This window comes from Lolium perenne, chromosome 6 (assembly GCF_019359855.2).
Source record: "Lolium perenne isolate Kyuss_39 chromosome 6, Kyuss_2.0, whole genome shotgun sequence".
NCBI classification, from domain to species: Eukaryota; Viridiplantae; Streptophyta; class Magnoliopsida; order Poales; family Poaceae; genus Lolium; species Lolium perenne.
In genome coordinates this window covers 60969537-60996395 of record NC_067249.2, presented here as the reverse complement: position 1 = coordinate 60996395, position 26859 = coordinate 60969537, and the positions used below count along the sequence as shown (strand labels likewise).

The window sequence follows — 26859 nt, the reverse complement described above, 5'->3', positions numbered from 1 at the left end:
TGTTAATAATGTCTCGAAGATACTCATCAAGACTCACTCTGTCCCCTTCATCATCTTCTTCAAGACATGCTTTCAATAGGCTCAACTCTCACATGGCCGTTCTTTGAATCACACCTTGATCATCTTGGCCATCACTTGGTGTTCTTTACTTTCTTCTTCTTTCAACACCTTCGTTTCTTCTTCTTGATCATATCAAAATTTTCTCTTTAAATCGATGATATTGATGCCAATAATTAAGATATATCTTTATCTACATAGCATCCATACTTGAATCTAACACAAGTTCTTCAAGCAATTCCTATGAAATATTTCTTCATATAAAACTCAATAAAAATATAAATGTGAAAAGAGTTCATCTCCCCATATTTTGTTGCGACGATTTGGTTCCTAACACAAGTTCATACAAAAATGTTTTAAAAAATCCCAACCACTAGCTCCAAGAAAACCTAGTTTAAACTTTAAACCCAACCATCCACCTGTCCACTAACTAATTCGCCTATTCTGATAGAACACATGGTAATGATTTTAAATCAGAAAAAAGCAGAATAATGCATACAAATATGTGGCAGAAGAATGGAAAATTATTAAATTGGGTAGAAGAGTTCCCTCTATTTTATCTCTAGAAACTAGCAATAGTAGGGGAAAATGGTCAAATGTGGCGTCGCCCTGCAAAAGATCCCCATCTCGCCTTCTTCGGTCGTTCCCTGCGGCTGCGCCCGTCTTCTTCCTCCTCCGGCCGAAAACAAGGAAATTAATTAAACACCAGAAATACCGAGTCAAAAACGGCCTTGCGTTGCGACAAGGTCCCTCGACCTCGAGCCGAGCCAACCTCCGCGTTCCCCCTCCGACCCAATCCCGAGGAGCCCGATCCCGCCATGGCGTCGGAGATTGAGGTGCTCGAGGACACCACCGCCGCCGCCGCCGCCGTCGTCACCGCCACCGCCACCGCCACCGGATTGGCCGAGGCGGACGCGGCGGAGGAGTCGCTCAAGGACGACGTGTACACGGGCGCCGCCTACGGGGACCTCGAGAAGCTGCACCGCCTCGTCGAGCGGGAGGGCCGCTCCGTCACGGACCCCGACGGCCTCGGCTACCACGCGCTCCAGTGGGCCGCCCTCAACAACCGCGTCGCCGCCGCCCAGTACATCCTCGAGGTCCGCCACGCCATTCCCCCGTGCTCCCCAATTCCGTAGCTTCTGGCTGCAGCTGGTACTACAATAGAGGAATGCTTGTTTGATTGTTTCGCAACCCAATTCAAATCGCTGGCCCATTGATGAGCTCCGAATTCCGTGGCCGAGCTGCAGTTTTGCTCCCGCTGAATGTTTTTTTTCTGATGTCCACACTGTTGTCCACTTGCTGCTGCAAATTTTGCAATTGCCATGGGGCTGCTGTGTGATTTTGGGTCGTGACTTGCAATGGCAGGAAAGTATAATACCATCCTTTTGTTGTCCCGGGATCAATGGGCATCTGGTATAGGTTTTGGGCTTTACTTTTATGCTATTTTGGTGTGTAGCTGGTGGATGTTATATAGTTGGTAGGTTGGTCTGAGCAGGGCCAGTCCAAGGCCTTCTGTTTCTAGTTTGATTAGGGCTTTTGCCTATGTGAACTACTGGGCGTATAAACTTTTCTGAGGTAATAATCCCACTGGACCAAACTGGATCATACCAGGTTGGTTGGCTCGTTTCAATTGTATGCTCTGCTGTTAAGGTTTAAGACAATGCAATCAACCCCTTTGACATCGGCATTCTCAACTTGACCTCCTGTATATCTGTGGGGTTAATCATGAATGAAAGTGCCAGCTTCAGGATGGTTAACCATAGTACCTCTACACTCATCTTTGCCTAATCTGTCACAATTTTGCTCTGCCCATCTTCACACTTGTACTCTTTTTTTTTTTTTTTTTTTGGTTTGTTATTGTGTGATGATGATGATGTGCTTGTTATCTGGACAGCACGGAGCAGATGTAAATGCTATAGACCATACAGGGCAAACAGCACTTCACTGGAGTGCAGTGCGTGGGCATATTCAAGTTGCTGAACTGCTTCTGAAAGAAGGAGCTAAGGTGGATGCTGCTGATTTATATGGATATCAGGTTTGTGTCTTTAACTTATCTATTATACACACAGCGCTTGTCGACTCTAACGCTCCTATACTTATCTAATATATATCGGTTAGCTCACCTGAGGTTGACATGCGTGCGTGTATGTGTTTTAGTCCTCTATAAGTTGACATAATAACCTCTATCTCTTACCATAGGAACCATTTGGCAGGATAGATGTACAAGTACCAACCATTTTTGTTCATATCAATTGTTATGGTTTTTTGACTTCTTTGTTGTTATGGTTTTTTGACTTCTTTGTGCAACCGATTTGTGCTCTTGTAGCATTCAATTTTGGTAACTCGGTTACATAACATTCCCCTTAATGCAAGTGCAATTTTGGAATAGAAACGACTGGTTTATATTAAACTTTAGATTGTGGTTTCGTCCAAATGCCAATCTGCAATATTGGTACTAACACTACTCATGTACGCTACTTAGGTATTTATAGCACATGGAATCTCCTGGTTTGACCATAAAAGCCTCAACAGAATAACAAGTCATTGTGTCAGTGTTAGCTTGTGGAATATTTTTCATGGTTCCTTAATCAATTTACTGTAATGTCGCAGACCACACATGTTGCAGCACAGTATGGTCAGACAGCATTTCTTTATCACATTATTGCAAAATGGAATGCTGATCCTGATGTCCCTGACAATGATGGCAGAAGTCCTCTTCACTGGTTTGTACTTTTCCTTTTTTTTTTTGACAAGTGCGCCCTTCTAAATATGTTCTCAAACATGACTGCATGCTGTCCCTAATGATGTGTCAATATATTCTTAAAATTTGTAGGGCTGCTTATAAGGGTTTTGCAGATTCCATACGTCTCCTTTTGTTTTTGGGCGCTTATAGGGGACGGCAAGATAAAGAAGGCATGTATTGAATTTCTTTACAGCCTTTCCTACGACCTGAATATGTATTACATCAACTTAACCTATTGGAGAAGTGTGAGTTCTCCTTACTATTGTTTCTTTGGGAGTGTGATATTCATTTCTGGTATAAAACGATTTCCGTAGGCTGCACTCCTTTACATTGGGCTGCCATTCGGGGGAATATGGAGTCATGCACTGTGCTAGTTCAGGTTGGTAAGAAGGAGGACCTTATGGTGCAAGACAATACTGGGTTAACTCCAGCCCAACTTGCTGCTGATAAGAATCACCGGCAAGTTGCATTTTACCTTGTGAGTATTATGAACTGATAAATACTTTTTTGTAAAGATACTCGAGTAACTTTCTAGCATCTCAAGAGTCAATCTATCTTATTTATACTCTAATAGGTTAGTCAGTTAAACTGAATGAAATGCGTTATGTATGGCTGCGTTTTGTTTGTGTAGTTGCACTTTGCACGTGTTCATCCTAGAGAATTATTTTACAGACCTGATTGCAAGTAGTTTCCAGTATTAGAGGAGTCAGTATGTTCCAAGGCCCCTGCTATTTTCCAATAGATTTTGTATAAGTTCCTGCTACCCAGCACTAATTCTTCCTTCTACTAAAAAAGTGGATATCTGTGTTTGTACTTTATAAGTTCCTGCTACCCAGTACACTGTTAGCAACACTGGCATGAATGGCTGAAGCAGAAAATGGTGACCACTACTCAAAGTGCTCATCTATACTGTATAGAGTATACTTTTACCTATTGCCAGTCTAGATTATCTGGACTAGAGACTTACAGTTGTAATTAGTACCCTGATTGTAAGATTTGTCCCAGTACAGTAGGCCAATGCTAAAGATCGACTAAGATGGCTTGCTTGGTTTTATGCAGGGGAATGCTAGAAAAGTGCATGAAAGAGGATGTGGTGGGAACAGTTATTATGTGAAGCTATCAAAATTAGGACTTGCCCCTGTTCTTTGGTGTATTATTATTGGCTTAATTGTTGCATATATACATTCAGTTATCGCAGGTATATTACTATCTTGACGCTCGCCAGGTTCATTAGTTATCTAGGATATGATAATCATTTGTTTCCTTTGCAGGACAATACAACACTAATATGACGTTATTACTTGGCTTATTTTCATGGTTGGGAGTTTTCCTTGCAATAGTTGGACTGGTTATGTTTTATAGATGTAGCAGGTAAATATTTGGTCATGGTACAGTAGCTAATAACTTGAAGGCTGATATAGGCAGAATGCTAATATATTAATAATTGCCACCTTGAAGTCATTTTTTTTTCGAAAAATTGAGTTCTCCTATATTGTTCTCACATCTAATACATAATAACTGTTTCCCGGGTTGCGTGGTTTGGAAAAGTTAGAAATAATTTCTTTATTGGAATACAGTGTTGGTACCATATGTGATTTTGACCATTTAAAATTCGTTTGGAATGAGTATGAACATACTTTTTGTTATGCAGGAAAGATCCTGGTTACATCAACAAGAACATAAGAGACACACAAAGTCAAAGAGATGATGTAAGCTTGAGAGATTTTGGAAGCCACTGTGGCGTCCTATCAATATGTTAATCTCCTACTTCCTTATAGATTCTCACATTTGAGAACTTGAAATATTGTTCTGTAGTAGAAAATGTGCAATGTTAATCTTGTGTTTTCTCCTCTAGGAACCTTTGTTAAAGAGGGGTCTAGATAATCCAGAACTTCTGGCTGGCAATTGGTCTCAACTGTGTATTACTTGCAAAGTAAGTTATTTCCCTTCTTCATTGTGCAATCAGTAATCTAGTTTTTAATATATATTTTGCCTCAAATAATCGCTATTTCTGTTTTTAATAGATTGTTAGACCCATACGCTCAAAACACTGCTCTACATGTGATCGATGTGTTGAGCAATTCGATCATCACTGCCCTTGGGTATCAAATTGCATAGGAAAGGTACTCATTCCGTCCCTTTTTGTATGTTAAACTTCCTTATTTGTAACCAAATACTACTTTTGTTCATAAATGTATGACTTTTTAGAAAGCGTTCAGTCAAACTTGTCACTGTTTTTTTAGATTGTTAAGGTGAAAATAGCACCATTAGATTTGTTATGAAAAATACTTATAACACATTTTTTGCAATTATTTTACTAATATATGCCTGCACAAACTAGTGGTTGAAGATGCTATTGGAGACCGTGTCATTGACTAAAACACAATGTATTTTTGAATGAATAATAATTTATGATTAGAAAGCTGAATGTTTCAACCAAACATCCTGATAACTAAACCTGGTATACACACCCAAGCTGAGGCCGAATAGCTGTTCTGTTCCTAGTTAAAGAATCACAATTTTGTTATTCGCTTTTGAATATTTGTGATATAAACTCTCAGTATTATAAGTTCTAAGCAACAAGTGGTTTCAATTGCAGAAGAACAAATGGGAGTTCTTTATGTTTCTTATCCTAGAAGTCTCTGCGATGATCATTACTGGTGTCACGGCCATCATAAGTATGTAGCCATCTTTTTTCTTTTGCCTTTACAGTTTGCAGCACAGAAGATTTCCTAACCTTTGTTATTTTCGCAACGGCAGGAATCGTAGGAGATCCAGCCTCTCCAGCATCATTTGGTGGATGGCTTGACTATTCAGCTACAAACCATCCTTGGGTGGTGTCTTTTCTTGTAATGGATCTTTTCCTTTTCTTTGGCGTTATAACTCTAACATTAGTTCAAGCGTCACAGGTAGGAACCATGCCAATGTTTATCTTTTCGTATCAATGATTATGGGTGTGTTTGGTTTGTGCCCAAGATTGCCCTACCAAAATATTGGCTAAATTTTGGTTGAACTATTCCTTACCCACAAGTTGGCCAACATTGGCTAAAAAAATGAACTAGAATTGGTAGTGGAACATTGGCAAGCCAAAAAATTGGCAACTATCCAAATAAGAACTTATCTTTTGGTTATGACCAAAAAATTGGTAGAGTATGCTTTGGTAGCAATCCAAGGCCTAGATTGAATCCATGTTAGCAGAAGCACTTCATACAAGTTAATGAGTACAAACAAATCTCTTCTGCTTTTTTCTTTTGCTTGTGAAATGTGCAACAATGTCCATCAAGTAAGGATGTGTTTCCTGCCATGGGCAACCAATTGTTTGATCATTTAGACTCCATTTAAGTATCTAACAATACCTTTTTGCATCCTTTTGTCACTGGCACAGCGTGGATGTAGTTTCTAAACCACGTGCCGCAATCTTTGACGAACATCTATGTGCCATTACATTGTTTTACCCATTTGTACATTGTTACATATTATTCTTCCTGTGCCAAGTGCCACCTGTACTTTGTTTGCATTTCCTATAGTCTAGCACTGAGATCAACACAGATGTATTCTGTTTATGCATATGCTTGTGCCTACATATGATTATAGAGGTTATAATTTCTGCGTATGATATGATTGATCATATTTTTCATTGTTACCGTGTTCCATTTTTCATACTCAAAATGATTGGTCTTATTTTTCTGTTTGCCTTCATCCCGCACTCTTCTCCATGTGTCGATCATTTCTTGCTTCCTGCTTTGCAGATATCCGGAAATATAACAACAAATGAGATGGCGAATGCCCTGAGGTACAGTTATCTCAGAGGCCCAGGTGGTCGGTTCAGAAATCCATTTGACCACGGGGTGCGTAGGAACTGTTCTGACTTCTTCCTGAAGGGGTACAATGAGGATATTGAGAAGGTAGAACAGACATTGCATCCTGATGAGGAAATGGCAACGATTCAAATGACAAGAAGTGCAGTCCCGCAGAATGGTGAGAGCATGCCACTTCATGGTAATGGCGCTGACCAATGTTGTGCTGATTCACAAGCCAACTCGAAATCTCATCGCCATGTCAGTTCATCTAAATGTTGCAATCACAGTAAGAAGGCTGACAAGACCCCTTTGGGCCTAGGGTTGGGCCTTGGACGTAACAACCCCGCTACCCGTTATGCACGGAATCTTCTCCCCTTGTGACTTATCTGGAGTGTGGTCTCTTATTCCCTTGTGATTCAGTACGATAAGGCAATTGCATTCTTAATTTAGCTGCATGTGTTACACAACCACAGAAATTTTGGCGGGCTATCTCTTCATCTGAAATTCTTCGCTTCAGTCTGGCTGTACTGATATCGTCTGGGTGGTCGATGGGTAGACGCAGAGTCACAGATTCACCGAGTACTAAACTGGCAAGAGTACAAAGGAGATTGAATCTGTATCAGAGCTCCACGCGACAGTAAAATTCTGATGGCACAAGATCTTTTTTTTTTGCGTGTGCAGAAGTGCATCAGTGTACAATGTCTGACATTTTGTGTGTACATGAAAGGTTGCTAGTTCAGATGCTGCTGATTCTAAAAAGAAGAAATTCAGATGCTGTCTTTTTCTGGAAAATACAGTTGTACATTGGAAGAGTTGTAAATGACAAAGTAACCTAATTCCGCCACATGATTTTTCCTTTTTTTTTTCATTTTTATTGTTGCTCTGCTGAGCGAAATATAGAGGTCTTATTGGACTCAAATTGCCGGCTTCGTAGTCATTATCAATTTTTCGTGTGAGTGCTATATAGGGACATTTGATGAGATGATATGATCTGTACTGCAATCACCCGTGATCTTCGTCCTTGTCTCTGAAGTAAACGGGTTTGGTTTGGATCGCAGGCAATTTGAGGCGAAAAATGTTACAATATGCTCTTGGCAAAAGTACCACAACTTATTACCATGCATAGTATGGTGTGCTACTGCCTCCCTTGCTCCCAAGTCTTGGAAGTCCAGCCGAAAAGTTGGGAAAAATTATAATCTTTTGAGTGAATTTATATGAAGTACTGTAGAATATTTCACCATCGTGTAGGGTTTTATCCTTGAAACCCCAATCCCACGTATTGAGAATATTCCACTTCCCAAAGCATCCATAATTCCCTTTGCTTGGAAAATTCTCCAAAACTTCCCAGAGAACTACTCTATACATGTATAATCCACTTATTCAAAAATATCGCATTGTCCAATGCAATATTTCCAGAAAAAAATATTTGTTTCCTATCCTTTTTGAAAATGTATTTCTATATATGCCTCTACACCTCTAAATATCATCAAAAAATTTGGAGACGGTCCTTATCTCAATATATTTACCCTATAAATGTTTTGACCCCGCTTGAACATCCTAGCCCTATGTTTCTTGCACAACGGGCCATTTTTGTACCTTCGATACAAACCTCCACCTACATCATTCCAAAAAGCACCAACTCTTGCTACAATGTTCATCACCCCCATGTTGACATCCAATGCAAAGGTCAACCCGACATGGCATAGTGAAAACACAATTGGCATTGACCAAATACTTGTGGCCATTTTTGCACTTAAGTTCAAATTATCACCTACAGTTGTCCAAATATCACCAAACATGGTAGACCCACTCCCCACATCTATCTTACCATGTGGTAGAAACCTTTGGATTAATCAGGATTGAGGAATATCTTTGGAGAAACTTTGCATTACCAAGTTTGTGTGATCCAATCAGCATGGTCTACCTTGGGTTAAAGCTGATATGAGTCATATAAACAAATTGACTTCCTCATTTCAAGCCTAGTGACTGTTCGTTCTGGTGGAGGGACTGTCTAAAGCTTTTGCCTATGTATCAAAACATTTGCCTCCTGCCAAGTTAAACAAGGCAATACAACTTTATTTTGGAAAGATGCTTGGGCAGATTTTGATCCTCAAACACTATGGCCTCATGCGTTCTCTTTTGTGCTGGATGAAAATATTTCTGTGCAACAAATGATTAAATAGAGGAGCATCTCTTCCACTTGCCACTTTCAGAGCAAGGCTTTCAGGAACTAGCTGAATTGCAACAAGTTATGCAGGCTACAGAAACTGATGTATGTAAATATTTTCAAGGGCCTGTTATCATAAGCATAGCGAGCACACTCATGAGCTACAAAGTTGGCAAATGGGCCAGCAAAACTGAAATAAAAAACTCAAAAGAAGAAACTAACTCATGTATTTCACTAAAAATTGGAGCGATCAAAGAGCGCTAACTCTTCCTCTCCTTCCAAAGCCGCGCCAACTCCTCCGAATCCGACTCGCATGTGATTCTTGTAAAACCCCTTCGCTTGGAGAAGCTGATCGCATCCCTGAAAGCCAAAGCTTCAATGGATAGTGGATCCACAATATCTTGGTAGATTTGACGCCAAGCACCTCTGAAAGGCTGAAACCAGCTTCATCTCTTGCCACACCACCTCCAGCAGCAAAACCTTGCTCGCTTCTAACAGCTCCATCAGAATTGAGCTTAATCACTCCTGGCGCTGGTCCATGCCAGGTACATGATGGCCGGCTAACATTATCCTTCCTTTCCTTCTTATTCTTGAAATAGCCCATCGTTTCAGCAATAGCTTCAACAATTTTACTAGGGACACACCCCATATCATCATGTGTCCATCGGTTTCTCGAATCCCAAATGGCTGACATGATCGATATCACTCTTCTCACCCCCTCTGATTAAACATGGGATCACATAGAATGTCCATCATCCATGTATCCGGGTGAAACCTTGGTACCTTCAGATGCAAGATTTCTCAGTTAGCCATCCAAAATTTAGTTGCATGCCCGCATTCCATCATTGCATGAAATAACATCTCCGGAGCTGTGTTACAAACTGAACAAGTACTATTCACTCTAACATGCCACCTAGTCAGAGTTGCGTAATCAGGCACAATGCCTTTGAGAACTCGCCACCAAAAAACTCGTCCTCTCGGTAGAACATCCAGCTTTCATAATCTCATCCATTTATCCTCCTCCACTGGGTAACCACCAACATTATCATTGGTTTCCCTCATAGCTTCTTTCTCTGACAAAAGAGCTCGATATGCCGATCGCACTGAGTACATGCCACTCATTTCGTAATGCCACATGATACAATCTTCGCCATCACTACAACGAAGGGGTATCTGTAATATTGCATCAGCATCTGGCGCCACAAAAATTGATCGAACCAGTTCTGATCGCCATTGGTATGAAATTCGGTCAATGAGTTCAGAAACCCACTCTTCATCTGTGTTGATTACATCGGGCGCCTCACACACAAGCTTGGTATCCACTTCTCCTGCCAAGTTGACATCGTGGAATCATCTCCAATGCGTTTGATTAAGCCAATATTCAGATCTTGTTGTCTTGCTAGTATTTCTCTCCACGTATTGGATGTTATACTTGGCGGACTAACAGTCATAAAATCCCCATTATGGTAATACATGCTCCGAAGAGCTTGAGCACACAAAGATTATGGCTGTTTTAACAACCTCCATCCCCGCTTTCCCAAAAGTGAGAAATTGAACAATTCAAGGTCACGGAAACCCATACCACTACAACTTGTCCCACGCTAGCCAATGCATTGCCTTCTTGTCCAAAGATCCACTCCACCAGCACCTTGCCACGAGAGAAATGATTTTCTGACAAGATCCTTTTGAAAGCTGAAAACAACTCATTCTATAAGTGGACATGGCTTGGAGAACCGGCTTGATCATAACTTCATTTCCCGCATCTGACATTACCTTGTCCCATCCCGTGACTTTGCTCCTGATGCGGTCACATAAATGTGGCAAGTATTTCCCATTTACTTTGACTGAGAAACGAACAGAAAAGACACATTTCATAATGAGATTAATCATGTTTTCTGGGAAACCGAGATCGCGCATCATTGCTGCAATAAAATGCCAATGGACTCTGTCATAGACTTTCATCATGTCGACCTTTTTTTTCGATAAGGGGCGATTTTATTACTTAAAAGATTTAAGCTTACACCCGTCCCCTGCATTACTCAGATGCACACATCCGCACACGAACCAACATACACATACAGTTACAAAAGCGTAAAAACAACTAGAAACGAGTAGACTACAAGCTACAACATTGAGGCTAGTGAGGTGGAGCAATCCTCAAATTATGCTGACACCCATGTTGGGTAAAAAATTCTTTCATTATATCTTTCAACCATGTAGATACCTCTGTAAAGAGGCTGCGATCCTCCATACGCCGAAGAGGCGACCATGAACGGAGCAAAGCACTGCACCCTGTAGATGACCTGCATAAGAGAAACATTTTTATTATTAAAAATCTTATCATTTCTACATAGCTAAAGCGAACAAATAACGGCAAGTGCTCCCACCCGAATAAGTAATTTGAATCTACGATCCACCCCATTTAGCCAATTACCAAATATATTGGCAACTCCCGCGGCGGGTATAAGATAGAATCTATTTGGATGATTGACCATATAGATCTAGCGAATTGATATTGGAAGAACAACTCTTTTATTGTCTCATCGTGGTGATAAAAAATACACGTCTTACTTCGCTACCATTTCCGCCTAGCAAGGTTGTCCTTAGTAGGGATGACCCCTCTAGGAAGATACCATGCAAAAACCTTAGTCTTTAAAGGTATCTTCATTTTACATATCATCTTATTATTTACTACTGGCACAGTAGGTTGAATCAATGCTTTATACATGGGAATTTTCTATTCTCAATAAGATTCCAACTGAACATATTTGGAACTCATTTGGACCGTGCGTCAATTGGACGAAATCCAAGCGCCGAAGCAAGGCATTCCAAGATGCAAGTCGTGGGCCAAAAATTGTTCGTGTGAACGTCACATTCGGTGGTGAAGATTCCAACACCTTAGCTAAGGTATCATTTTTGTGACGTCCAATGTTGTATAAATCCGAATATTGTTCTCGGATGATGGTATTGCCTAACCATATATCCTCCCAGAACCGTATCTTAGATCCATCTTTAATAGAGAAGGAACCATATGGGAAAAATATTATTTATTGCCATAAGTCCAGCCCAAATCGCCAGGTTTCCAAATAACTTAGGAGAGCGCACTTGAGCCAATGTACTTTCTCTTGAGGATGTCTTGCCAAACACCATCTTCGGTAAGAAGCTTATACAACTATTTACCAAGGAGAGCTATGTTCTTGACCTCGAGGTCATGAACACTTAGCCCTTCTTGATCTTTCAGCCGTCAAACAACGCTCCATTTGGTAAGCCGATATTTTTTCTTCTCACTATCTCCTTGCCAAAAGAATCTTGATTGGTCTAATCTATGTAAGATCCCTTTAGGTAATTGAAAGAATGAACTCATATATAATATTATATTTGTTAGTACTGAGTTATTGAGCTTCTACCTAGAGATAGTAGTTTCCCTTTCCAACTTTTTTCAGTCTCTCCTCATCAACTTGTTTCCATTCTGCTAAGGCGAGCCTCCGGTAATGAACGAGAATGCCCAAATAGTAAATTCGAAATTGGCCAATCCCACAGCCGACTAGTTCAACATATAGGTTTGCCCCGTCTTGAGCTTCACCGAAGCAGAACAACTCACTTTTATGAAAATTAATCTTTAGACCAGATAATTGCCCGAAAGCTAATAATATTAATTCCAGGTTTCTTGCTTTCTCAATGTCATGTTTCACAAGTAGAATTATATCATCAGCGTATTAAAGTACGGAAAGACTACCATCCACCAGATGAGGAACCATTCCTTCAATTTGCCCATCAGCTTTTGCACGTTCAATAATTATGGCTAACATATCAACTACTATATTGAATAGCATTGGTGATAATGGATCGACTTGTTTTAAACTTTTTTTCGTAATAGGGGTTATCCGTGATCAAACGTCCAGAGATAAAAGCACTTTGTTACTAAGTAATAGTTTCCTCTAGAACCGGCCTCAGACGTAGATCTATTGTCTAAGTACAAAGTTCTTTTTGACGGAAGTCTTAGTACAAAGTTTACAAATCACAGTGCACAAGAAAATTGGCCGGTACTGTTTAATAGATAACTGCCGGGACAACAACCGGTTTAACTAGCTCTCAATGACGTTGGAACTTGGAAGAACCCTGCGGTAGAACCATCAACCATCAATGCCTTGGAAGGATGCATTTGGAACAGGCGACAGCGCCCAGGTCCCTGCCCACCGCCGAGAAAGTGGAGAGAGTGGGCGATGACGGCGAGGAGCGGCGGGGCACCGCTCGTGACGGCCGGGAACCGCCGCCGCAGTGCGCGGTCCGGTCGATTTGGGGAGGCGGCGCGCGGTGGAACCAAAGCTCGACACCTCCTGAACAGCTTCGCCGCAGGTGAATTCCGTCTCTGCGTCATTTTATTCTCTGCAATGCTCCAACATCGAGCCTTACCTGCATGATCCGGGAGCTCCCCGCTCGGATTCGGGAGGGAGCTGGGCTAATTGGTTGATCTGCCTGTTGGAATCCTTTGGGGTTGCGTTGTTGGAGTCCTTTGGGGGTAGCGTTGATTTGGTCGCAGAGACCTTCTCTGAATCCGGCCGAAAACTTCCTCTCTTTCCATCATCTGCTGCTAGCTTCTCGGTGTCAGCCTCGGCGCCGATACAAGATTCTGTAAGCCTTCCCCGGGCAGGTGCGCGGTGCAGCAGAGTTGGACTAGAGATCCACATTTGATCGATCGATGCAGTTAAATAACTTAAGATACTGCCCATGAAGACTAGAGACTATCATCACGAGAGTAAAGCCCAAATTTCAGGAGGTGTTGTCTTGCCGAGCGACAAAAAGTTTCGAGCGATTCTGTTCTTGGCCTAAACCAACCAAATCCGCCGTAGGACGTCCTGTTGTCCATCATGACCTGCCGCTTCGCCCTCTCCAAGGTCTCTATCTCTTTCTCTCGAGTAAATTACATATACATACCACTTTTGGGGCAACGGTTACGAGTAGGTACCAACTCTAGTAATTTTTTCAAGTAAGTGCAACTTCTGGGGCAGGTCGTAACAAATTGAGCAACTCTTGTGTTGACACTCATTTAACTGCGCGGGCCTACATGTCAGAGCAAACGGCCGTCAGCCAGCCGTTAGGGCATAGCCATTAGACATGTCTGGTACTCCTGGTCGTCGCACATCTCACCCATTCTCCCGCCGGTGACCACCACTACCATCGAAATAAAGCAACGAGCCGCCGCCCGTCGCTGGCGGTAACACCCAGTCCGCTCGTCGCTTTGAGAAGTTTGGCAGCAACAGCCAACAGCACGCTGTGCTCGCTGCCCGCACCCCGCATACGGCGAGGGGGAGAACGCCGCCGCTGCAGATCCAGGCCGCCGGAGGTCTGTAGCCCGTCTTGTGGAGAGGAGCTAGCAGCAGAAGAGGGGACCGGCACGCGGTGGATCTCGTAGAGGTCAAAGTATGGGAGTGGCCGGTGAGCACATGAGTACATGCATAGCTAGCAACAACACACCGATGCATGCCTTTCTTGCTAGCTGCCTAGAACACGCGCGGATGGCAAGCCCGCGCAAGCGCACACACGCTCACTTTTGCAGCGGCAGCATTAGCGCGCACATACAGGCAGCAGCACCACGCGCGAGCTCGCGATCGAGCATGGCAACGGCGGCCATTGCCTCCCATGCTAAGCAAACGTGCCGATCCCCACTGTAGCGTACAGCTAGCTCGCGCCATCATGTCATTCCAGTTCTAGCCAAGCGCGCCACCTGCCTGGACCGTACGTGCATCCGCTGACACGCAAGTATCCGCGCGCACGCGTCAGCCTGCCCGAGAGCGCGAGGTGGCCGGCCGGCGGCAGCTTCCGACGGCCGCGCGCACGAAGAGGAGGTGCACGACAGCTTCGTCCCGTGGCGGCGGCTCTGCGATCTGGCACGAGACGAACACGGCACCACTGCACGAGCGCTGTGCCGCTAGCTTGCGCCTTCCGGCGACCGGCCTTGAGCAGCACAAACCTGCACTCCCGCACCGGTCAACCGTCCCTGGCGAGCATCTTGGCCGGCAGCGCGGTGAGCATCACAAACCTGCACTCCCGCTCGGGCCAAACGGCAGGCCGACGGACGGTTGCTATGACAAGTGGGCCTGTGTGATTAATTCACTGTTAACTCCAAAGTTGCTCAATTTGTTACGACCTGCCCCAGAAGTTGCACTTACTTGAAAAAATTACCAGAGTTGGTACCTACTCGCAACCGTTGCCCCAAAAGTGGTACCTATATGTAATTTACTCCTTTCTCTCGCATTTCCCCCATCCTGTCTTTGCCTTGTTCCTCACTGCAAACGAACAAAAAAAATTCTTTCTTCTTCATACCTGATGCTTATCGATGCTGCACCTGCAACTGCAACTCTGCAAGGGCACTGTCAGATTGATGCCGCTTATCCCCTTGCCAATTTTGAGGCTTGAATACCACCATAAGCTTCAGCTGGATTAATCTTTGTGCGTGTTTGTGTCACAGGCTGCGAGTCATCTTGCAAAACATGGAATTTACAGTAAGGTAGCGGAGGCTTCTGTTCCTTCTGCTGCAAAAGCAACTACTGGTGCAGGTACATCTTGCTCTCCTGCACCACACGGATGAACGACACGTTTAATTGATGCACATATGTCGCAACTGCCAACTAGTGCTATTTTCAAATAAGAATTAGAGCAAGAACGAAAAGATTAGCATGCCCCCCTGTGCAAGTATGACATGAACAGAGAAAAAAGAACTTGTAGTATTAGCCCAACTTAATTGTGCCAAACATCCTGTTTTTGATCATATATACGAACATCTTATTAATTATATTCTACGCCTTGTTGGTTGAGACTTACCATTGAGGAGCTTCTTAAATTTCTTTTATAAACTGATCGGCTCTGTTAATGCTTCATACAGGTAGCGGTCTTCCAGCTATACGACAGAAATACCGGTCGAGCTTTGTTCGGGGCCTACGCTCTGACGCTAGAGAGTTTAATAGCAGCGATCCAGAAAGCATTATATACAACTTTGAGAGGCAGCCTTCATTGTATTCCAAACCTTCAGCTCTCTCGGAGTATGTAAAAGCTGTTGTCAGTCGTGAAATGCAAACGCGAGGTAACCGTGTTTCTTCTCATGCCCTTCTATTACTACCAACCGTTATTTTTTGCCATGCTAAACAAGGTAGTACTATTTGTTTACGACTCATTTCTACGTGGATGGATATTGTATGCAGGAGGAATTGGTAATTCAGCAAGGGTGGAAGGAATTAGCGGTAGTGGTAGTCAGCTCTTGTCAAAAGATGGTGTTCACGGTACAGCTCGTACACCGTTGCACATGGTTACAGTGGAGAAAGGTAGAATATGGAAACAGCTTTGGGCTACCTTCCGGGCCATTGCAGTTACTGGCCTTATAATTTATGGAGGTAAAGCTCTGGTTGACAAAATGGCTGACCACGGCCTTGTAATCTTTGCCGGTAAGGCGCCGCATGAGTTTGAGGAACTAGAAGATGAAGAATCTAGTGATTCAAAAGAAGATGGCAATTCAAAAGAAGATGTCAAGTTCAATAAAAAATTAGGTAAGTTTGATGCTCTGAAAGAAGTACACTCAACCACGAAATTTAGCGATGTAAAGGGGGTCGATGAAGCCAAAGCTGACCTTGAAGACATAGTTCATTACCTACGAAATCCCAAGGTGAGTGCAACATTGCCATCAACCTTGCAGATCTTCCGGTTTTCAGCAATTCTTGTTGTTAACCTAGTTTCACATTGTTTGCAGCGATTTACACGCCTCGGTGGCAAGCTTCCAAAGGGTGTTTTGCTTGTGGGCCCACCTGGCACAGGGAAGACCATGTTGGCAAGAGCTGTGGCCGGGGAAGCCGGCGTCCCTTTCTTTGCGTGCAGTGGCAGTGATTTTGATGAGGTGTATGCTGGTCTTGGGGCTAAGAGAGTGAGGGAGCTCTTTCTTGCAGCAAAGAAGAGAACTCCTTGCATAATATTCATTGATGAAGTTGATGCTGTCGGTGCGCGCAGAAATGCATTCGATCCAGCGTGGCAAAGGCAGACCCTGAACCAGCTGCTTTCTGAGATGGATGGCTTCAAGCAGAATGATGGGATTATCGTTATCGCGGCGACCAACTTCCCGCAGTCGCTTGATAAAGCCCTTGTCAGGCCTGGGCGTCTTGACCGTCAAATTCATGTTCCTATTCCAGACGTTGAGGGCCGACGGCAGATCCTCGAGTCTTATATGTCAAAGGTACATCTCCTCTACCCTGAAGTATATAGCGCCTTTGACTTGACTCTTTTTGGTCTTTAATGCAAGACTTAAACTTTGACCTTTTCTGTGAATTTTTCCTTGCAGGTGTTGAAAGCCAAGGGTGTGGATGCAATGACAATTGCGAAGGGGACACCTGGGTTCTCAGGTGCAGACCTCGCAAACCTGGTGAATGACGCCGCTCTCAAAGCTGCCAAGGAAGGGGCAAAATCTGTTACGATGCATCACGTAGAGTATGCCAAGGACAGGATCATGATGGGCAGTGAGCGCAAGTCAGTTGTATTATCTGATCGTTGCAGGAAGAATACAGCGTATCATGAGGGAGGGCATGCTCTCGTTGCTATCCACACAGACGGCGCTGACCCTGTCCACAAGGCCACCATTGTTCCCAGGGACAATTCTCTTGGCATGGTAACACAGCTGCCAGTGCAAGACAGCATAGAGAACCTCACGAGGAAGCAGATGCTGGCGAGGCTGGATGTCCTCATGGGAGGAACTGTGGCCGAGGAGCTTATATTTGGAGAAACCGAGGTCACCACCGGCGCCTCTTCTGATCTAAGCACGGCGACTCAGTTGGCGACAGTCATGGTTACCAAGTATGGTATGAGCAAACGGGTTGGTCATGTTTCGTATGACAATGATGAAGGTGGGCCGACAGCCATGAGCGGGCGAACATCAGGTGTGGTTGACGAGGAGGTGAAAGAACTATTAGATAATGCTTACAAGAACGCGAAGACGATCCTGACGACTCACAATAAGAAGCTCCATGTGCTAGCCAACGCCCTCCTCAAGCATGGCACTCTTAGCGGTGACCAGGTCACGAAACTTGCCAAGTAAAGTGGTGTTTTAACAATAGTGTAGTCAGCTATATCAGGAGTTATTTTTTTTCACTAGTAACCTTGCACGTGCAATGCACGTCTCAACTCTCAACTAATATAATTATAGTTAAACATAGTAGCAAAGGTAAATTTCAAACGGGTGCATGCCATCAAACAACATACTCCCTCCCATCCAAAAAAAATGTGTCGGATCCCTTAGTACAATTGCACTTTACAAAATAATCCTTAGTATAATTCAAAACCGATGAACCCCCTCCCTAGATCTGGATCGGCCGCTGGCTCGCTCGGCTAACTAGCGTCTCGCTCGCAGCTCGCTTGATATCAAACCCGTCCAGAGGACACTAGTAGAAAAAGTCACATCAGTCCGGGTTGTGTTGCGAACCGGGATTAAAGTGTCTTCACATGGGTTGTGTTGCGAACCGGGATTAAAGTGTCTTCACATGGTTAGGCTTAAGCGTTTGGGTTGGAAGGGCTTTAGTCCCGGTTGGTAATACCAACCGCCGGCACTAAAGAGTTCCACATGTGGAGCGCAGGAGCCCTTTCTTCTTTGTTTTCCTTTTCATTTTCATTTTGTGTTTATCATTCAATTCCTTTTCATTTAGTGTTTTCATTTTTTACTTTGTGTTTTTCATTTAACTCGACGCTACTACATAAAACAATGAAGGAACCATTACACAACATCGTTATGAATATAGACATCGTCATGAATGCATTCATGCATATAGAATATAATTTCTCTTACGATCTCTATCGTTTAAATATAAATCCCCAATGGTATTCTCCCTTTGGAGATATGACCTCCTTAAGAATCCCACCAATTCCTTTTGAATTGCTCATACGTGATCCTTTGATAGGAGACCGTCCCGCATCCATTCGATCTAATTTAAAGAAAAAAGATCAATATATATGAATGAAACTCAACATAATTGATGGTAATAAAATAAGATTGTGAATATTGTTTACGTACATGAAGTTGTTGTAGAATTTTTTCCCGCTCACATGTTGTCTAGCGAATGAACTCGTGAACGTAGTATCAACATAAATTATTCCCGTCTTCCTGCCACAAACACTTTACGAGAATAGAGTTTAATCAAAATAGTAACCAAGCATGATAATGGTATTGAAACAAGAATCAATGATATGCGCGGACCTAGCTATAGTACTACTTACATTGAGATCTCGAAATTCGAGCTCCTGCCTTGATGAACCCTTGATGAACCGTTTCCAACCCTGCCCGGCAAATACAATTAGTAAAGAAATTATTAATTACTTGATATCAGGAAATGAACAGAAGATGTCGATAAAGGCGATACTGATTGAAATGACCTCTGGAGCATTTCAATCAGGTCCGCCCACATCTCATGGTCTTTACGTTTCGAGTCCATGACAAGTGCTATTACTCGGTCAACTTGAATGATTACCAGAATAGAGTGGAACCTGCACATGCATAACTCATCAATTACACTTAACATTGAGTAAGCGAAATCGAATGTGTACAAGACAATAACACTCACTTGAAGTTGTAAGAAAAAATTATTTCTGTTTTGGTTTGTTGTTTCTTTAAAAACCTTAGCAAGTAATCCTCTGTGCTCTTGGCGTATTCGTTTACCGTAACTTCATAAATGGTATTTGGGTCAATCGATCCAAGGTCATATATTTGTCCTCTTTTGCATTCGAGAATCTTAATCCTGCATAATAGCGTACAAAAAATATATAGTGATGATAATTATTCATGCAATGACCGAGCCGAGCTAGAGACTTAATTGCAGAAATAAATCACTTACCAACAATAACAACTGACGAGAGATTTGGCGATGGAGTCTTGATTGAATAATTGAAATAATTCTTCAAAGTCAATATGTATCTCATTGTTTCCACGAAAGTAATGCTCCTCTCTAACTGCTGCGATGAGCATGATGCCCCCTTCCGCCGAGGGTTGCATGTACCCCTCATGCAATCTTCACATTTGTGTTTGTAGATGTTGGACCTACTCAGGTCTGAGGAGAGGCTTCCCGTGCTCGTATATGTATGCTAATTTAGTCATGGGAAAGTCTTCCTTGCTTGTGAATTGAGCAATCGTACCAAGATGTTTAGCCGCTTGTGCGGCTAGTCGTGTCGTCTCTGGATGATCTGTGTTTGTGCTACCGCAACAACCTGACATGCTCTTTGTTTCTGAACAAACGTTTCAACTGTGGTATTATAGGAGCATACTACATCACCTTGGCAGAACCCTCTTCCCGGGGCGCTCACCCTCAACATCATCAGGGCTATCTCGTCTGATCTTATACCGCAATGCAGTGCATAGCGGGCATGCATCCAAATTCTCGTACTCCTCACCGGGTAGAGGATGTAGTTATTAGGCATGCACTAATATCATAGAGGGCAGACATCCTTCTTTGCTTCGTACGTATTAGCAGACAATTCGTTACCCTTTGGAAGATGTTGCTTCATTATTTTCAGCAACTTTTCAAATCTCTTATCAGTCACACCGTTCTCTGCCTTCTATTGCAACAATTTCAATGTGCTACCCAACTTTTTTTATGACATCTTCGCAATTTGGGCACAATAATCTTTTGTGATCCTCGAACATCTGCTCGAACTTCAGCCTCTCCTTTTCAGTTTTGCAGTCTCTCTTTGCATCAGCAATGACCCAACCAAGATCATCAGCGGGCTCATCTAATGCCTCTTGAGCTTCAGCTTCCCCCGTTGAAGTGTATTCAGGGAATATATGATAGTTGTCATCATCCTGTTCTTCTTCATTGTCTTCCATCATAACCCCTCTTTCTTCGTGCTTGGTCCAACAATTATAGTTAGGCATGAGACCGGACCGAATCAGGTGGATGTGAAGGGTTCTCGAGGAAAAATAATGCTTCTTATCAACACATGGAACCTTAGTGTGAAGATCTGGCAGGAGACAAGCCCTATTGAGTGTGTCCAGTCGCACCTCAAGATTTTGTCTTTCCATGAGGTACAAGGGAATCGTGAAGAGTTTGATTTTCTCGTGTTCATCGCGGAGAACGCAAAGAATCTAGAGAGAATGTTCATCGTGATGAAAAATGACCTAACTTACCATGAGAGCCAAGTGGTGGTTGCTGGACTGGGGGCTCTTTATTCTGCTAATTGGGCTAACAGAGACTGCAAAGTGCAGTTAAAGGGCAGTTGCTATCCTATTGGAGGTGGTTCTTGGAGCCTCGAAGCGGGATCAGATTTGTCAGTTGATGATCCTTTTGAGGCCTTCCCTGAAGACTAGGAGTTGTCGTCTATTGTGTTGCAGTATCCAATCTAGGCACCGGTTTGGGTATTGGAATGTGTTTTCAGAAAATTTGACAGAGTTGCATTTTGGTGGCGAAGTTAATTGGATAGGGTTCTACTTCTAGTAGCTGCTTCATTTGCTAAATCTATATGTACCATGGAGAGTCTGCATGTAGTTGCTGCTATATGAATGACGACTGCACTACTAGGAATTAATTTATAGCCGCACTTCTTACAGCCGGCGAGTACGATTTAAAGATGCCGCGGTAAGGCCTTCCAGGGTAGCCTCACCTTACCGCCGGCGAGCTTGCACCAAAGGTGTCGGGGATACCTACATTGTCGCTGGCGAATCGAGCACGTAGACGCCGGCAATGTGTTGGGCCGCGAGGCCACCGTTGGGCCTCGCTTTACCGCTGGCGAATGCGGCCTGTAGGCGCCGATGGTAAACGTCTTTACCGTTGGCGAATTCAGCATGTAGGCGGCGGGGGTAATGGGAGGCAGGGTGGGCCATCCAGGCAGGTTTACCGTCGGCGCCGACTGATAGCTTTTGCCGGGGGTAAAGTGGCCACCCGGGCCCCCGCGTGCAGAAAATACGTCTAGAAAAATAAACAAAAATGATAAAAACTTCAAATTTCAAAATCCTTTGAATGCATGTACCTAACGCAACCAACTTATAGGAAAAAAGTTAAAAAATTGAATTTTGATATTTTCTACGAAAAAAGGTTGCTGCAAATTAAGAAGGCTTTAACTTTTGCGTACTAACTCAGAAAAAACATACTAATATATTAAAATGATCCTGGGAAAAAGTTACATCCGAATTCACCGGGATTTACCTGGTTAGCCAATTTTTAGATTTTTAAAATTCCAAATAGAAATATGAAGGCAGGAAGATTTTAGATTTCGTCAAAAAAATAATAAAAGTGTTTTTTTTGAAATTTTAGAATTTCTTTTGTCGTCAGTTTTTAATTATTTCGAATGTTTCACATAATTTTGGAATTTTGGAATTTTTTAAGTTATTGAATTTTCAAAGTTTATTGAATTTTTTAAATTTATTCAATTTTTAAATTGTTTTTAGTTAATAATTGAATTATGCATGCAGATTATTTGAAATTCATTATTGCTTAATATTACTTAATCATTGTTGCTTATTTTTAAATTTTTTTGAAATTCAAAAAATAAAATCATGTGTTATCAAAGTCTAAGGGTTAATACAATTCATAGCATACTATTATCAAGGAGTTGCGAGAATGAAGAAGTTAAGCGTGCTAAGGGTGGAGCAGTGTGAGGATGGGTGATCGATCGAGAAGTTTAACCATGAGTATGTACTTTAACATGAGAACAGGAATGTGATTAGATATTAGAGTGGAAACTGTCAAACAAATAACCGAGAATAGAGAAATTAAAAAATCGAAAAAATAAAATTCGAAAAAAATAAGATCCAAATTTTTTATTTTCAAAATATCTCGCGTTACCCCTAGCGAATAGGCTTGGCGCCGACGGTAACAAAAAAGCATCGCGGTACCAAATACCGCTGGCGAATTGGAGACGGCGCCGGCGATAAGTGCCAGTTACTGCCGGCGAATTAGAAGGCGCTGGGGATAAGGCCTTACCACCGGCGAGGTAGTCGCCCGCGAATACTAAGGCGCCGGGCGGTAGGGGTTTCTGGTGCGCCGGCGGTAAGTGATTTTCTAGTAGTGGCTGATATCAACTATTTCATGTGGTTCCAGTGATGTTATATTATGAAATTTGTGCAAAGTAAACTACATAGGTCTAGTCGGGTGGTACTAGCAGGGAATATGAGTATTTCGGAACTAGTCGTATTTTGCTTACTAAAATACCAATATGGCAATGTGCTCCACAATGTTTCAAGATATAACCAAGTTAGTCACAATGCACTAGACAATTTTTTTTTTGTTGAGAAAAGATAGACAGATATTTCTTACGCTATTATGTTGGACATGCCGCGTCGTTTTGGACGTAGGTGCATCAATATTACTGCAGACGCTTAGGCCTGTTTGGTAACCTCGAGATTCCTTGGCTCGCATCGAGCCAGCAATTTTTGACCTATTTGATTGACTAGGATCCCCCATATTGTTGCATCGAACTGTTCTTAAAGCAGATCCGGGCCAGGCATGGAGGAACATCTGAATCTGCCGTTTCCAACGAGCCGCCCAAATCTCGCACGGAACTGGTGAAAAAGGGAATCTTCGGCGCACGAGCGCGCGAGGAGGGAGATGGTGCGAGCTGCGGCGCGTATCGGCGAAAACGAAAAGGGGGCGGGAAGGAATCCATCACCTCCCGCCGCGCCCCATCGTCTATTTGTACCCTCCCCTCCTCCACTCTCCCCCAAAATTTTGAGCTCTACCTCCCGTCGGCAAGCAGGTAAGCGGCGCACAGATCTCGGGTTAGCGACGACTGTGGCGACGACTGCACCTCGGTGGCTTCATCTAATTCCTGGTGCAGCACTTCTTCACCACCGATGATGATTGTAAGGATTCCCTCACCCCGGTTGCTCGGTTATGCTTAGATCTTGGTTAGGAGTAGTCAGACGATCTTGGCTAAGGTTTGATCTTGTTGCAGGGGTTAGTCCCAAATATGCTGAGTTATCATGATCTTAGTGGGGTGCCACATTTGCCATTCCTTGTTTGTCCCAAATATGCTGAGTTATCATAATCTTGCTAGCGTTTGTGTCGTCCACAGTTGCCATGTATTGCTTGTCTGATTTAGCATGATGTTGGTATGATTTGTATTGTCCACTTTAGCCATGTCTTCGTTCCCAAGTAGATTCACGTTCTCTATACTACGATGTGTAGGACTCCTTATGTGATGACTTTACCTAGGCTCTTGTCTACGCTGGGGACTCTCAAATCCCTTCGCAAGTTGCCGATTCATAGGCCCCTATGAGTCCAAAGGTGGAGATCACCCCTGTGCCGACTGGCAATGGGCCTGTGGTTGACCTGGTGGCTCAGGTAGCGGCAGAGGCGGCGGCGAGGATGGCCTCCACAAAGAAGAGCAAGAAACCACACTAACGCGGACAAGGCCTTGAAGGCCTCACGGAAGGCGAACGCGACCATGAAATTTCTCCCTTCATGTTCAGCTTCATGTTGGAGAAGATGTCCGCTTTGATCGAGAGCGGAGTGAGAACATAAAGGATTCAAGGAAGTCCATCTAACTGGTGTGGCAAAGGCCCTGGTTGAACACTGTGGTGCATACGTTAGCTCCACTCAGGTATACAACCACCCGAGGAAGTGGCGGCAGAGGTGTGATACGTCCAAAACGTATCCACTATCACGAACACTTTTGCTATTGTTTTGCCTCTAATTTGTATATTTTGGATACAACTAACACAGACTAACGCTGTTTTCAGCAGAATTGCCCTGGTGTCTTATTTTTGTGCAGAAAATCAACTTTCAGGAAAATCCCCGGAAATAATTGCAATGGGCCTATTTTCACAGAAGACTTACGGAGCCAGAATACGAGACGGGGGGAGGGGGGGCACGAGGCGCGCACACCATGTGGCGGCGCGGTGGGCCCTTGGGCCGCGCCGCCCTATGGTGGCGCCGCCTCGGCCAGCCCCCGACGCTCCCCTCTGGACTACTTAAAGCCCTTGACCTAAAAACGCACGGGGGTTCGACCAATTTGCCAGAAGACATCCAGAACTCCGCCGCCATCGAAAACTCTATTTCGGGATCAGAAACTCCGTTCTGGCACCCTGCCGGGACGGGGAATTGGAGGAGATCATCGCCATCATCACCACCGACGTCTCTCCATCAACCATCCATGCTTCCCCCATCCATGTGTGAGTAAATACCTCATTGTAGGCTGAAGGAGATGGTAGGGATTGGATGAGATTGTTCATGTAATAGCCATAAGATTGTTATGGCATAGTGCCTAGTATCCGTAGTTGGTACTTTTATGATATTTTTGCAACTTATTATGTTTCATGCTTGTCACTAGGGCCCGAGTGCCATGATTTCAGATCTGAACATGTTATTGATTCATGATGATATTCATTGTTTTATGATCTTACCTGCAAGTTGTATACACATATTGCTGTCCAGAACCCGAGGCCCCAAAGTGACAGAAATTGGGACAACCGGAGGGGAAGGCGGTGATATGAGAATCACATGTGTTCACGGAGTGTTAATGCTTTGCTTCGGTACTCTATTAAAAGGAGTATCTTAATTACCAGTAGTTTCCCTAGAGGCCCGGCTTCCACCGGTTGGTAGGACAATATATGTTGTGCAAGTTTCTCATTGCGAGCACGTACGACTATATACGGAACACATGCCTATGGTTATTTAGTACTTGGATACTGTTTTATTATTATCTGCAAGTGCCATGCCTTGATTATTACATGAGTTCTCTTATCCATGCAGCGCCCGTTCATCCATCCCTATGCCTACAATATGTTAATCCTACTGTTTACTATAATCACTATTGCTGTCTTTATTACACTGCAGCTTATATTTCACTACTGCTACTGCTATAAAACTGTTGCTACTGATAAACTATTGCGAGCAAGTCTGTTTCCAGGTGCAGCTGAATTGACAACTCCGCTGTTAAGGCTTACAAATATTCTTTGGCCCCCTTGTGTCGAATCAATAAACTGGGTTTTACTTCCCTCGAAGACTGTTGCGATCCCCTATACTTGTGGGTCATCAAGACTATTTTGTGGTGCCGTTGCCGGGGAGCATAGCTTTATTTGCAAGTTCACCTGAATTGATATTGTTCGCTGCAAATTGCTGTCTACTGTTGGCTTCTTTTCCTGTAGACAGTGTTGGGCCTCCAAGAGCAGATGTTTGTAGAACAGCAGTAAGTTTTCCCTTAAGTGGATCACCCAAGGTTTTATCGAACTCAGGGAGGAAGAGGTCAAAGATATCCCTCTCAAGCAACCCTGCAATTACGATACAAGAAGTCTCTTGTGTCCCCAACACACCTAATACACTTGTCAGATGTATAGGTGCACTAGTTCGGCGAAGAGATAGTAAAATACAAGTGGTATGAATGAATATGAGTGGCAATAGCAATCTGAATAAAAGATGGCAGCAAGCAAACATGTAGCAGAACTTGTTGGAAACGGTGTTTCAATGCTTAGAAACAAGGCCTAGGGATCATACTTTCACTAGTGAACACTCTCAACATTGCAATCATAAAGGAATATAAATAAGCACTTCACTATGCTATTCTGAATTACTCTCTGGCAAGATAACGAACTCTAATTCATCATGTAGGCAAACCTTAAAGATGCATTCCCAAGTACTAATAAACACCCCACGCTGTCACTGTGAGCATTCATAGGAGGTACTAACACACCACAATTTCATAGAGACATCCAACTCAAATCATAACTCAGTGAATAAGTATTCTGTGAAATATAGCCTAAGAGACCCACACGGTGCACACACTGTCACCTTTACACACGTGGGACAAGGAGTCTCCGGAGATCACATAAGTAAAATCCACTTGAATAGCATAACGACATCTAGATTACAAAGCTCATCATATGGATCTCAATCATGTAAGGTAGCTCATGAGATCATTGTATTGAAGTACATGGAGAGAGATTAACCACATAGCTACCGGTACATCCCTTGGCCTCGATGGAGAACTACTCCCTCCTCATGGGAGACAACAGCGGTGATGAAGATGGCAGTGGTGTCGATGGAGATGCCTTCCGGGGGCAATTCCCCGTCCCGGCGGCGTGCCGGAACAGAGACTTCTGTCCCCCGAATCTTGGCTTCGCGATGGCGGCGGCTCTGGAA

General features: G+C 43.4%; 2 protein-coding genes across 2 annotated transcripts; both read left to right on the top strand.

The window, feature by feature from the left end:
• Positions 1-727: 727 nt before the first annotated feature.
• On the top strand, positions 728-7519 carry LOC127308128 (protein S-acyltransferase 24). The gene is made up of 13 exons (XM_051338902.2): positions 728-1154; positions 1952-2092; positions 2668-2780; positions 2891-2970; positions 3115-3278; positions 3860-3998; positions 4072-4171; positions 4452-4509; positions 4656-4733; positions 4825-4923; positions 5400-5478; positions 5561-5709; positions 6550-7519. The coding sequence occupies exons 1-13, from the start codon at positions 876-878 to the stop codon at positions 6979-6981; spliced, it is 1911 nt and encodes a 636-aa protein (XP_051194862.1). The 5' UTR covers positions 728-875; the 3' UTR covers positions 6982-7519.
• A 5357-nt stretch (positions 7520-12876) lies between these two features.
• On the top strand, positions 12877-17893 carry LOC127308126 (ATP-dependent zinc metalloprotease FTSH 5, mitochondrial). The gene is made up of 6 exons (XM_051338901.2): positions 12877-13123; positions 15237-15324; positions 15651-15848; positions 15967-16424; positions 16509-16985; positions 17091-17893. The coding sequence occupies exons 3-6, from the start codon at positions 15836-15838 to the stop codon at positions 17838-17840; spliced, it is 1698 nt and encodes a 565-aa protein (XP_051194861.1). The 5' UTR covers positions 12877-13123; positions 15237-15324; positions 15651-15835; the 3' UTR covers positions 17841-17893.
• The last annotated feature ends 8966 nt before the right edge of the window (positions 17894-26859 follow it).

What these genes read in the sequence shown, in the direction of transcription:
- LOC127308128 (XM_051338902.2), top strand. Translation starts at nt 876, where the DNA reads ATGGCGTCGGAGATTGAGGTGCTCGAGGACACCACCGCCGCCGCCGCC. An exon ending in CTGATTTATATGGATATCAG is followed by an intron (nt 2,093 to 2,667) that starts GTTTGTGTCTTT and finishes GTAATGTCGCAG; the next exon opens with ACCACACATGTTGCAGCACA. An exon ending in TATCAAATTGCATAGGAAAG is followed by an intron (nt 4,924 to 5,399) that starts GTACTCATTCCG and finishes TTTCAATTGCAG; the next exon opens with AAGAACAAATGGGAGTTCTT.
- LOC127308126 (XM_051338901.2), top strand. An exon ending in ATTACCTACGAAATCCCAAG is followed by an intron (nt 16,425 to 16,508) that starts GTGAGTGCAACA and finishes CATTGTTTGCAG; the next exon opens with CGATTTACACGCCTCGGTGG. An exon ending in TCGAGTCTTATATGTCAAAG is followed by an intron (nt 16,986 to 17,090) that starts GTACATCTCCTC and finishes TTTTCCTTGCAG; the next exon opens with GTGTTGAAAGCCAAGGGTGT.